Source organism: Nestor notabilis, unplaced genomic scaffold (genome assembly GCF_000696875.1).
Source record: "Nestor notabilis isolate BGI_N333 unplaced genomic scaffold, ASM69687v1 scaffold5852, whole genome shotgun sequence".
Lineage (NCBI taxonomy): Eukaryota > Metazoa > Chordata > Aves > Psittaciformes > Psittacidae > Nestor > Nestor notabilis.
The window spans coordinates 12,496-25,401 of record NW_009919551.1 but is presented as its reverse complement, the minus strand read 5'-3'; the positions used below and the strand labels follow the sequence as shown (position 1 = coordinate 25,401).

The window sequence follows — 12,906 nt, the reverse complement described above, 5'->3', positions numbered from 1 at the left end:
CTTTAAAGCTCCTTTTTATTGACTACTAGAGAACTTATATTCAAAGGTCTTCTAATGCAGTTATCTGTATGCATTTTTTTAATAGATGGTTAATTCTCTGGAACGGAAGACAAGGAATTATATGTACTTTAAATCTGTAATTTTACGGTTTATGGATGTATCTGCATATTTTTTCACAATTAGGAATGAGGAATCTGAAAAAATCATTTAATCTCTTGAAATTCTAAGCCTGGGCTGGAGCCACCTCTGTATTCCGACTGTACAGAGGTGGTGTCTGGCTTCTGACAGAGGGCAGTGAGACTTGTGGTTGTGGCTAATAATTGCTTATGGCATGTTTTTTTTTTTGTTTTTTTTTTGTTTTTTTTTTTTTGTACCTAGGTGAAATGTCAACAAAAGTGCCAAGCATTAAACTGAAAATTGATCCTCGGGATCTACAGATCCAGACCTTTACAGTGGAGAAATTATTGGAACCATTGATAATTCAGGTATTTTAGTATAGCAGATAATAAATTGGATAACTATAGAGGAAAAGGAATAAAGCTGAAGAACTCTGGCTGCAGACACTATTATGAAAGGCATACCCACAGCTCTTCTGTACTCGTAGTTTACTCTGGCTCAGAAACTGTCCCTGAGGATCTGACCTCTTTCAGATTTGGTCATTCAGTAGTCACTTACATTTTTGCAAGTGCTACACAGTATATCATAGAAAATGTTACATGTTCTAGCTAGTCTCTTCTATGGTATTATCTGTGGGTGTTTAAACGTAGATACACTGCAAATGGATTTCCAACACGTGAAAAGTTTTGTATTGCAAGCAGTGGGCAGGGTGGAAAAGATAAGCCTTGAAATCTGTAGGTGAGTTTCTTTATCTGTGTTTTGAAAAGAATTGCGTCTGCACTGAATGGATTTACAAAAATGCTTTCAGGTTTGTTAATAAAACTTTCTTTCTAGGAGGAGCAATTTCACTGCATATTCCAGTTCCGTTTCAAGTATTAACTGGTTAAATATACAGTACTTAGTGTGTTAAACATTCTCTCGTATCTTTTTTTGATATGGATTACAAATGACTTTTTAAATACAATTGAAAGGACATACTTGCAGGCCTGACCTCATTTTGCAAATAATGTATATAACTAAGAACGTGTTAAAAGACCTCTGTATCGATATGGTTCAGGGTAAAGAACAGAAAGGATACCTATTTTGAAACTCAAGCTGTTTTGAATTTCTCTTCATTGTACTTAGAACAAAAATGTTGGGGTGCCTGCATTTAATTAGTCAATTACACATAATGCAAGGATGCCTGCTTATCACTGTCTTTCAGCTTTGCCATGATGATGTAGATCAGTCTACTTATCGCAGCTGTATACTTCTTAGTTAGTATTCTTTTCCTGGTGCCTGAGGGTGTGTTTACCTGGCAGTCTCTGCTCTGGCAGCAGTTTGTGTAGGTGCAGAAAGCTGTGACTTCATTCAGAATTTTCTTTCACTGGCTAATGTACAAAGAATACTTTGTTGTTTTTCAGCTTGTGAAGATGGTCAGGTATAATCGCTATGAAGTAGATTCAATAGTTGGTTGAGCTCTTTGAGTGATGCCTCTTACAAGACAGTAACTTTTTGTTGAATAGGTTATGTTTGCAATCGACAAATAAAACTTACTGGGAGGATGACTCTAGGTACACAAAGCAAAGCCAGATAGAGAACTGTACTCTGGCTGTTACTCTATTTCTATACATGTAAAAATTGGAGGTGTACAGGTTAATAGAAAAAAAGTAAAGGCTTATCTACCAAGTTTTTGATTATTTCATTTTTCTCCATTTGCAACTTTTTTTTTAACCTTTGAATTATGACTGAAACAATTATTATTTTACTTGGACAGATATTAAAGGAAAAAAAAATTCATACACCTCATTTGACTGCTCTTAGCCACTTAGGTACATGGTAAATTTTGTTATTCCAGGAGCGCACTTCTTTTCACACACACACTGCTCTGATGACGTCTTTCCTTCTTTGTCTGTAGCCAGTCCTTTGCATGCTGTTTCCCTGAGCTTGCCAAAGAATGGTGACCAGATCACAGATACAGGGGAACAGTCAGATTCTAATTAAAGAGGCAGCACGTAATGCTTGAAGGGAAGAATAGAGAGATGAAAGATGAGGACAATAAAATTATGAGTGTGTTTGGTATGATGGTTTCTATGTTTATTTGGACTGTCATGTTGGAAAAGTTGTTTATTCCAGAAGCGCTGTATGAGCACTAAAAGCTAAGAAAAGCAAAGAAGTGCTGATCATGTTTTAGTTATAGGAAAAGTTGCTTTTAAAAATCATTTAATTCATTGAAATAAGTTTCTCTTTAATAAATAAAGTTGTATTTTCCCCATTTGAAACTTTTGCCTCTCCCTAACTCATCCAGTTTCTTTAATTTCTATTCTTATTTTTGACTTGATCTTCTTTTTCTCCCTTACTCATTTGTTTCTTCTGGAAGATTCTTTTCTTCAGAAAGTAACTTTTTTCTTTTTATCATTACTTCATTTCCACCTGCCTCTCATGCATTTTTTTCTGCTTTGATTTATTTATTTTCGCTTGTGTATGATTGACAGTGTATAAAACATCAGTTAACAGTTCAGTGGTTTGTGGGAAATTGTCAAGCTGGAGCATCATAAGAGGATGGATTATAAAATTAGTTTCAGAGTATGGGAATAGAGGTCTTTATAATAGACTGCATTTTAAAACCTTCTCTCGTATACCAGTACATCCGATTGTGCTCAAGCAGCTGCAACGCTGTGGGTGTTTTTAGAGGAGCTGAAGAAACATAAATTTTGGCCTGCGTTCTACAGGGTCAAAACCCCCTGACATAACAAAAAAGTACAGTTCTAAAATAAAACAATCTATTTTTTTATATGTATTTTTAAGCTCTTCTCAAGCATCTTTAAAAGGCTTGCGTCTGTCAAAACTGGAAATGCTTTGGTTCAACGAGAATACAATTTTGACTGTCTCTTCCCCCTCCCAACCTTAATGCTTTGTTTATTTCATAACAGAGCTGTGGGATGGAAACTTACATATTTAGTGGAAAGTGCTGTGAAAGGCTCTGCAGAAAGAGAAACTCATATGCTGGAAATGGCATAACTGCATTAGTGTAATTCTGTGACCAGCCATATAATCTGTATTCTCATGGGGCTGTATGACTCTGTTTACTATATATTGCAGAAAAATTTTTTTAATCCTGTCCAACTGCCCCCTCACCAGAAGGGGTTCCATCTGTCTGTGGCCTTTATATTATTCCAGGTGCTTTAAGGACATTAGTTTTGAAAGGAAGGCTTTCAGGTAAAGTTCTCTGACAGTGCTTCTGGCACATTAAAAATGATGGTAGTCAAAATTAATGTAGTTCAGCTGACAGATGCCTTAATGTAAATTGAGTACTTGCTCAGACAAACAATCGTTCTTTAATTCTGGGGTTTTATTAGGGGTTAGAGATGCAGTCTGTCATGGAGAAGTAGTGTGAAGCAATCAGTAGATTATAAAGCATTTTCATTTGTATAGTTGATGTCTAGTATTTGTTATACTTCTGCTAGATTTACAATGTATAACAATTAATATAACGGAAAATATCCTCTTGTTTTATGTCATCCTGAGAGACTGAGGTCTGTCTAATATCTTTGCTATACTATGTAATGATTACAGTTATGGCTAGGTATGAACTTGCTTCTGTAGCAAACTATTTGCAAGTAAAAGTTTTGAAAGATATCACTTGATGAGATTCATATTGCTGCATTAATTAATGCAGGAAACACTTCATAACTGCCTTTGCAGTCATTGCAAGTCTTATAAGCTGTGAATTTACCACTTATTTGGATATTGTATATAAAGCTTTCTGTATGTTTATACACGCATACTTAATATATGCATTATGTGTGTGTACGTATACATAAGCAAGTATTTGTAAGACCTTTTCCTCCCCAAAACCTCTTGCTTACACATCTTTATATTTTTATACATACATATAAGTTAAGGAAAGTTTATGGCTGCAAGAGACAGTTAAGTTTTATGAAGTATATAGAAACATCCATGTATTTCAGAGTCCCTGGCTTCACTGATGAAAAATGGGCAAGTTGAAAGTCATTTACTCTCACCTGTCATCCACACTGACAGAAGTCTGCTCACACAGAAAACTTATACTGTTGGCTTTAGTTTTATGTGATGTTTTAGTTTTGATGAGTTTTGATGATTTAATATGATGAGCTTTAGTTATGGTGAGTTTGCTTTATGCACACCGAATTGTGATTAACTACTATTTATTTGTATGGGCAATACTTTGGAATTGAAACAGTGAGCAGGGTTTGAAACAATTCTGCTGTTCTCATTGGATCACTGAGTTCATGTCTTGTTTTTTTTCAAATATCTAGGGATTGTAGTTACACTGAAATAAATTTTAAACTAAAAAAGCTTTATGATGTTTTAAAATAATTTTATATGAATAGAAAAGGTGAACCAAATCTTTTGATACCCAAGATACCAAGGCATTGTTTTCTTAACGACTGCAGTATTAAAAGATTGTCTATAAGGGCTGGCAGGAACTGAATATATCATTGGAAGAACTACTGCATAGTTCCTTAGGAATTCAGTATTTGGGATAATCATGACAAAAAATCCCACCCCTTCAGCCTAATAAATAATGGCAGTAATGGGCCACAACATCATAATCCAGCTTTGCAGCTGTGATGGCATATGGGCTTCAAAATATCTCTTAAAGCTTTGTGCTTCTAGTACAGCTCTGTTGTTCCTACCAGAGATACAAAATAACCTCTGGACAAGGATTTCCATTGAACCCTGGGAGACCTGCTGTAGTATGCAGTAAGAAGGTGTTAATAACTGGGAAATGCAATTGAGCATAAGCAGGATTAATGGGAGTATGTTTGGTTTTGGTTTTTTTTTTTTTTTTTTTTCTTTCTCTATAATGATATCATTTTGACTTGGTATTCTGCCACTACAGCACAAGCTGTGTTGACAGAGAATCCTAGGGGCAGACTGTATGAGCTACTTTGTAGTTCAATTCTTTCTGTGTAGGATCTGCATAAAATTTTTGCATTCCTTATTGGGATTCTGTTAGAGAATTCAGAGTAGTTGTTCTGTATTACTTAATCTGCAAGAGTGAAGAACGACCTATCAAATTTTGACTTGTATTTGAGATCAGAAGCTGCCTCTAATATTTCCTGACGGTGATGTTGAAGATGAAGAGTGTTACAGTCAAGAGTTTTCACCTGCAGGAATAATTTTTCATATTTTTCTATTTGTTTTGTTTCCTTTCCTCCTCCTTCAAGAAATATGAATAAACAGTACACAGAATGGTATTTTACATATAAAGGAGACTACAGTAAAAATCTGAGAAGTAAAATACATTTTCTGGAAATGGTGATTAAATAGTTAAGACACAAAGTCTTTTACTTGACGTATTTCTGGGGCAATGTCTAATTTTTTTACAGTGTTTTATGTCTTTCCTGTTGGAAGTATCAGCCTATAGTCTCTTTAACTACTTTAAAAAATATAATCATGGAAACTGCATTAAATGCTCTAGAACTAATGTTAAAGGGTTTGTAAAAAAGAAAGATATTAAGATTATTATCCCCAGTGCATTCTCTACCAGCTGGCAGATTTATGTGCAATAAATAATTTCATTTACTTTCTTTGAGCCACAGTCAGAAAGATACCCAAGCCTTCTTCAACAATCTAAGCTAGAGTTATTTATGTTACTCTCTCCATTGTCACATGCCCAAGCATCAATGTCAAGTGGCTGGTCCTTTTTCCCCCCCCCAATTCCACATGAATGATGTAGGGGTCAGGGCTTTTGTCTATCAGAGATGTGTTTATAGAAATGCTTCCCAGAGGATGTTTGTCAGTTACTTTTGAAAGTACTGATTCGTGAAAAGCACTGAAGCGTGTGGTTTTATGAATAAGATCTAAAGGTGAGCTGGCGCACAGCTAGCACACATTTACCTGTGAATGGAGCCCTTTTCCACAGAGCAGCTCAAACCACAGGCTGTACTGCAGCCGTTAGCTAAGTTTGCCTGCTGGACTGAGAAATTTGTACACAGCTTTGCTTTGCTTACTCCATATTGTTGATGATTTAGCAGTGTTCAGGGCTAGGTTGGACAGGGCTTTGGGTGACATGGTCTAGTGGGAGGTGTCCCTGCCCGTGGCAGGGGGGGTTGGAACTAGATGATCTTAAGGTCATTTCCAATCCTAACCATTCTATAATTAGAATGTAATTTAATAAAATGAAGCCGTTATATGCATATAAAATCTATTAATTGAGCTCCAAGACTAAATCTGTACTTAATATTATACTATCCGTGTTCTAACACAGAGAACAGAATAGAAAGAGAATTGAGAAACATCAAGGAACTTAATGAAAATAAAGTATATTTTAAAATACCTGTATAAAACTTTTTTATTTTAAAATCTTTTAGGATTCTTTCCTTAGCATCACAGCTCAAGCAAAGTGCTAGAGAATAGTCTGTTAGAAACATTCTGTGGAATGTGGAGGCTGTGCTCAGATGATGAGGAATGTGGAGTGGGAAGCTGTATAAAAATAAGTTCTTTATGGATGTTGAAGTGCATTGTTAAAAAACAATTTGAACAAAGCTGTAGTAAACCTATATTCTGGATAAAATGATGTACAATTATGTTGAGAGCACCCTGAGAATTCTGAGGTGCTGAGTTCTGACTACAGCAATCCTCCTTTATAAGAAGAGAAAGCATTTTGAAATGTGTCTGTATGCATTTGGAGTATTTAATTCTGAGATGGCTTGGGAGATGGAAAGATTCAGCACTGATTATAATTCCTGCCTTGGCTGAAGCTTCCTTAGATAGCAGTAGTAATTTTTTTTCATCATGAAGAAATTTTAAAATAAGCAGTGTCAGGAATTTGCATCAGGGTTAATATGACAGTGAGATTTCTATTGACTTCGCTTTGATCATACAGAAAGAATACAAAGATGAGGCATGTTATGTAAAATTATCTGTCAGATTCAATTCAATAGTTTTGCCCATTCTCAGTATGTATGCTAAGCTTGCCTGTCTCTCTCTAAACCAGGGGTAACATCACTGCTTATTCTTAACTATAGTTGATTTTTTTAAATCTGAGAACTATAATAGTTGAATTTATATTGAACTTACACCTCTATTGTCTTTTTTGTTTCTTTTAAATGTAGGTTACAACACTAGTGAACTGTCCACAGAATCCTTCTAGTAAGAAAAAGGGCCGTTCCAAAAGAGCTCGTGTCTTGTTAGCTTCTGTGGAAGAAGCCACATGGAATCTGTTGGATAAGGGGGAAAAAATTGCCAAGGAAGCAATTGTCTTTAAAGAGGAACTTCGTGCAGCACTTGTTGATGTCCAGAAAGAGAGTAAGTATATGAAAACTGATTTAGGCACTGCAAGGAATTAGTTTAACCATGTAACACTGCTATCAAAATGAGCTAGGATATCCATTAGAAATACATTATGATGTAGAAATGTCTGAACTTTGAGTTGTCTAGTGTTCTCATATACCATTTGAAAGGAGGTAAAGTGTGCAAGCTGGACCCCATTGTGGGAAAATATTCCAAGTAAGACAGGATGCACCTTGGTAATTTTAGTGGCTGTTAAGCACAAGCTGAAGTTAATGCATGCTCTAATGCTCTTATTGAAAAGAACTATTTACCTGTATCTGGGTTTAAGGCCTTTTAGTCAAAAATTTAAAAGCAGAAATCTTTCCTGTTTTGTGCTGTAGTAAGGACTTAATTTGGGAAGGTGTAATTCTCCTGTTTGGATGTATGTTTTGAGACTTCAGTAGGAGAAAGATGGATTCTTTAACCTGCTCCAAGAGTCATTCCTTCATGGTAGAGCAGCTCATATTTGGTGAGTTTTGCCATGTTCCATTTCCTCATGATATATCTCCCTGTTTCCACTCAGACTTTCAGAATTTTACAGTCTACTGAGCATACTGTATTAGCTGCTTTATTTCACACTCCTTGTTGCTTTGTTAATTTTTACTCTCCTCATGGATAATCAAGGCCTATTGGGTAAATATGAAGGCCAAGCCCTAATAGTAATAAGCCAGATGACAGACATCCAGAATGTGTTCCTGCAGAAATCAACCTTGAAAATTGATTCACAAGAAGGTTTCAAGGGAAAAAGGGACAGAAGAGTAATGCTTCTAGTGCCTGGTCATTTGAGAATTACGTCCTTTCATCAGTGCTCTGTGAATTTTGTAAACAAATGGTTCCCAAGGGTTGCCTGGAATCAGATTAAGAGGGGCTGATGGAAGCCTTCCCAAATAAGTGGGAGCAGACATGCAAAGAACAATGGTCTGTACCATAAAGTTATTGTCAGGCCGTGTTATTGAATGAGCTCATAACCAGACTTGGTTTTAACCAAGGGCAAAGCGGGCTTCAGTTGCCTTTTCACTATTGAGCAGTATGTTGTATGTTCTTATGCCATGTGACAACTTTTGGCTGAAGGACTGTGTGTTAGCCACTTAAGTCAGGTCTTTATATCACCCTGCTCTTACTAAAGCTGCAACTTAATCAGGTTGGGGTTTTTGGTGTGTTGGGGTTTTTTTTTGGTTTTCTTTTTTTTTTGTTTTGTTTTGGTTTTTTTGTTTTGTCATCTTCCATGCACAGCAGGGGCAGTTTCTGAGTCTCTGCTGTTGTTCAGGGTAGTGATTACTAGCTATTGGCTTCCTCTGGAATCCAGAAGTGGCTGCATTTTAGAGTTCGATATATGCGTATGGTGTCTGAGATACCTTAAGGTCCTTTGTGATTAAAAGCATTATGACCAGCAAGTGTCATTGTTATCTGTCACACTTATCAGCTGAAGCTTTTAAAAAAATCATTCGTTTTGGAGTACTTTTAAAGTTCACCCATCCATTCTAGGCTGATAACACAAGACAAGAATAAAATACATAGTTTCATATTGATTTTTATACATAATATAAAAATAGTTCACATTATCAATTTATTTATTGATTCTCAGCCAAGACCAGAGATAACTACAAAAATAAATAATACATAAAGTAGACTATATACACCTCATACATTTTAAAAGAAAGTTAAGTCCATGTTATCACCTACCATTATGCAATGACAAGTTGAGTGCTCACAGCTGATCTTCCTCCAAGAATTTGCCAAACTGCACAAGTTAATTTTAAGAAGTTGGTGAACAACTCTAAAATAAATAGCAGTTTGCTAATTTTGCAGATATTTTTAGTCTTTTGAAGCTGTGTATCATTTTTAATTTGTGGTATGCCACATTAGATGTAACTTTATTGCAGTTACAATTGTTACAATAGATGTAACAATTGTAATTATATGTTATTCAAGCCACGTTCTGATGATGATGATGATTGTCTCATGTTATTTACTTCAAGCTCTTTGAAGTCATAAATTCTGCTTGTATGCAGACACCTGCCACGCATGTGATAGCATGTAGTGTTAAATCTTCTGTGGGCATACTTCTGTGGTGACTAGCAGCTATATTTATTAATATGCTCTTAAATAAGTTATGAGTTTTTGTATGTGGCTACAGCTTGTATTTTCACTCGGATGTGAACCAAGCTATCATTCCCCAAGTGGCACACCATCTGGAAAGAATAAATACTCTCTCACCAGTTCTTCCATTTTCACTTGTGTCACTCAGCTTGTTGAGTTGAAGACCGTAACATGAGTATTAAATGTTTTTCTTTTGAATGTCATTTGCCAGTGTGAAAATGCTGCTTTGATACTTTTGGAGCTCATTAATAGGGGTTCCTTTCAGAGGAGTGATAGGCTTTTTCCAAGTTGCTGCTGCTAATCTTGCTCGTAATAATGTTTTGGGGAAGAAAGGGGCAAAATACTAGGATGAAAGTGAACAGTGAAAGTGAGATAAATAGAAGATTTGTCATATTTAATCAATCTGTTGCATTAGTGACTCATCTGATGTCTTCAGAAATGGGGACACGGCTATGGCTTTGCTGACTACAGTTCAGTCTTGACAAACACTGTCAGTAGATGAGGTTTTGGTCTCTCAAATTCAATTGAGTTCTGTTAGTGACACCTGAAAGAAGGTGTTGCTATAATGGATGTCAGGCATTTTCGCTGGATACATCTAGTTTCTGCTTCCTTTGACATCTGCAAACTTTTATCAAAGATTTATAGTCTTAAAGCTGATCCTTTTAATATAGACATCCTCCGCATTTTGATTCGAGCTTCCTCTCGAGAAGATACTTTTTAGGGCCTGTCTCCATCCACATCTTGATTCTCCTTCTTCTGGAACTCTACTGACTGAGTCATCAGGCAGACCTCAGGGTGGTGAACTGTGTGCATCACCTAGAAATGCTATGTTTTCCTGTTGATCTGGTTTGGTGAAGCTTTGTTAAAGGTACTCATGTTCACGTTTTTATTCTAAAATAGTGCAATAAACCCAAATACAAGTATTTTGAAAAATTCTCGCTGCCAGATTTCAAAAATTGCCTTCTGCCTCATAATGTGCTGTGAATTAATAAAAAAATAACTGACATCTATACAAAGAAGTAAGAAGCAAGACCCAAGGAAGTTGTGAATGCTCCATCCCTGTCAGTGTTCAAGGTCAGGTTGGATGGAGTCTTGGGTGATATGGTTTAATGCGAAGTGTCCTTGCCCATGGCAGGTGGGTTGGAACTAGATGATCTGAAGGTCCTTTCCAACTCTAACTATTCTGTGATTCTATGATTCTATAATTCTAAGCATTGTTCAAACATGAATTCTTCTGACACTAAATATCAGCCTATAACTGATGTCCCAGTTCTGATATTTAATAAATTTTAAGACAAGCAATGTAGTTTGTGTATGTAGGGAAACGTTCTCTTAGGAATATGCACTGAAGTCTAAGCATTATACATAGGGTAGTGACTTTTTGCATTTATGTCAAGGTGTGGTTGCTTATAGATTTCAAACAGTTGTACAGGCATAGCTAAAGTGTTTGGTATTTTTTGTCATTGCTTACTGACTATATATGGTCAGAATCACAACAGTTGTCTGAGTTGTTTCTATCTATTGCAGTGTCAATGTTCCACGTGTTTAGCTGTTATCAGGCTCAAGTGTGTTCCTAGATAAGCCTTTCATCACATGTAACAGTTAATTCAAAGCAAGTTACTTGGAGTTACATTTTGAGCCTTCAGTTACTCTTTAAAAGGAAATCAGAAAAAAAAAATATTTCAGATGTCCATATTTAATGTCTCTTGGTATTAAACAGGGGAGACAAGACTTTGATGGCATGGAAGAAACTACCATTCACTGGCAAGATGGGGAGCGTACTGTAAGGATATTTACTACAGGAAGAGGATAGTAATCTCTTGTATTGTACCATATTCTTATTTGTCCCCCAAAAAAGTCTTAAAAATAAGCTTAGCTTTCTCATCCTGCATTAAGAGGTACATGCGTATGGTCTGCATCTAAGGGACTTTCATTTTGGGAGACAGAATTTAGTCAGTCAAGTGGCTTAAAATAACCTATCCTGTATACCCTTTTAATCAAACCAAGAACAGATGCCCTGTGAAAAAGCTTCTGATATCACCATCACTGGGTCAGGTGTTCCTGAGTGGGAAAGAGGGAATGAAGAAAGGGGTGTAAGGTATGAAGGGGGTGTGTGGTGGCGGCTCTGATTACATTTTAGGAAGAACTGTATGACATGTGGAAGTGGAACTTCCTGGAATGAAGTTCTGAAGTAAGTGTAATGCAACAGAATACAGTGGTATCTGAGTGGGGGTGAGATTGTGTGGCAGGAGAAAAATGTCCTTTAATATCTACAGAAAGCTGTTGTGAGAATCTGAGTTATCATGGTGTTGAATATTAGGAACATGAAGAAGGAATCGATCTGCTTTGCCCTGACATTTACAGTGTTACTTACAGCGTTACTTACAGCTGGCTGCCTGAAGCAGGATCCTTTATTTGCTGTAGCAGATGGAGATCGTATTTGTGGGAGCAGAACAGATGATTATACTAGTTACTAGTGTTGTTTAATCTCTTGGTTTTTTAGCAAGGGTAGGTTGTTTTGTGTTCTAATGTGACATTGACTCCCAACCACTCTCTGGTGGTGATTCTGCTTATGTGTTAGTTCATGCCTATGGAAATTGAGTTTGCAAATAGTAGTGTAAATCAGTTTATAAGTTTTCTATTATTAATATAAGCCGTTGAGATTACCCTTCCCCTCCCCTTCTCCCGCCTTTCTTTCAAGTTTGAGACTAGGACGTTTGAAATCCTCTCTTTTTACTGACTCTGGAATGTCCCTCCCTCCCATAGTCAATGAGCTCCCTTTTTCAACTGTATTTCTCTGGAACTGTAAATCCACCAGCCTGTAAGGGTGCAGTTCACAGGAGTGGACTTTCTTGGCAACAATATCTCCTTGTGGGAGGATACAAGACTGGCATAAATTCATTGCATTCCATGTGGGTTTCACATTGCTGCAGTTAAAAATAAAAAATGAGAGGAGAAAACCAGATGTAAAAACAAATAGAAATGTGATCCTTAGATGGGATTTAGTAGAAGAAAGAAAATCTATTCAAAGAAATAAAAGAAGAAAGCATAATTCTGATGGTCTCGCCTAAACCAATAGAGAACACTTAGCTGTTGTTAGACTGTGATGTTGAACACTGTCTCTAAGGGGTGCCCAATCACTGCAGTTAGTAGTATTCCTGCAAGTGTCTGTATAGACAGATTGCCAGCCATCAGCTAGCCATCGCCTTAACAGCCCAGCAGAAGTGTGTGCCTTTTGTCAGTTATTTACCAACAGCAAATTTACCAACAGGCTTGCAGTTGGATTGTTTTTAAAGGAATTGCCATGACAGTTTTTGGATATTTTTGGTGCTGGATATAGTGCATGGATCCCCTAACTTTTTTTTTTTTTTTTAAATTACCTGTGGCTGG

At 36.5% G+C, this 12,906-nt stretch overlaps 1 protein-coding gene across 1 annotated transcript in view; it reads left to right on the top strand.

Annotated features, from left to right (window-relative positions):
* Positions 1 to 367: 367 nt before the first annotated feature.
* Positions 368 to 12,906, top strand: part of LOC104402403 (catenin alpha-3-like) — a gene marked incomplete at its 3' end in the record, with an annotated part of 15,950 nt that continues 3,411 nt past the window's right edge. Inside the window, exons 1-2 of the mRNA XM_010010275.1 lie at positions 368 to 485; positions 7,200 to 7,392. Coding sequence (XP_010008577.1) covers positions 384 to 485; positions 7,200 to 7,392 — 295 coding nt within the window. The remainder of the gene's footprint in view (positions 486 to 7,199; positions 7,393 to 12,906) is intronic.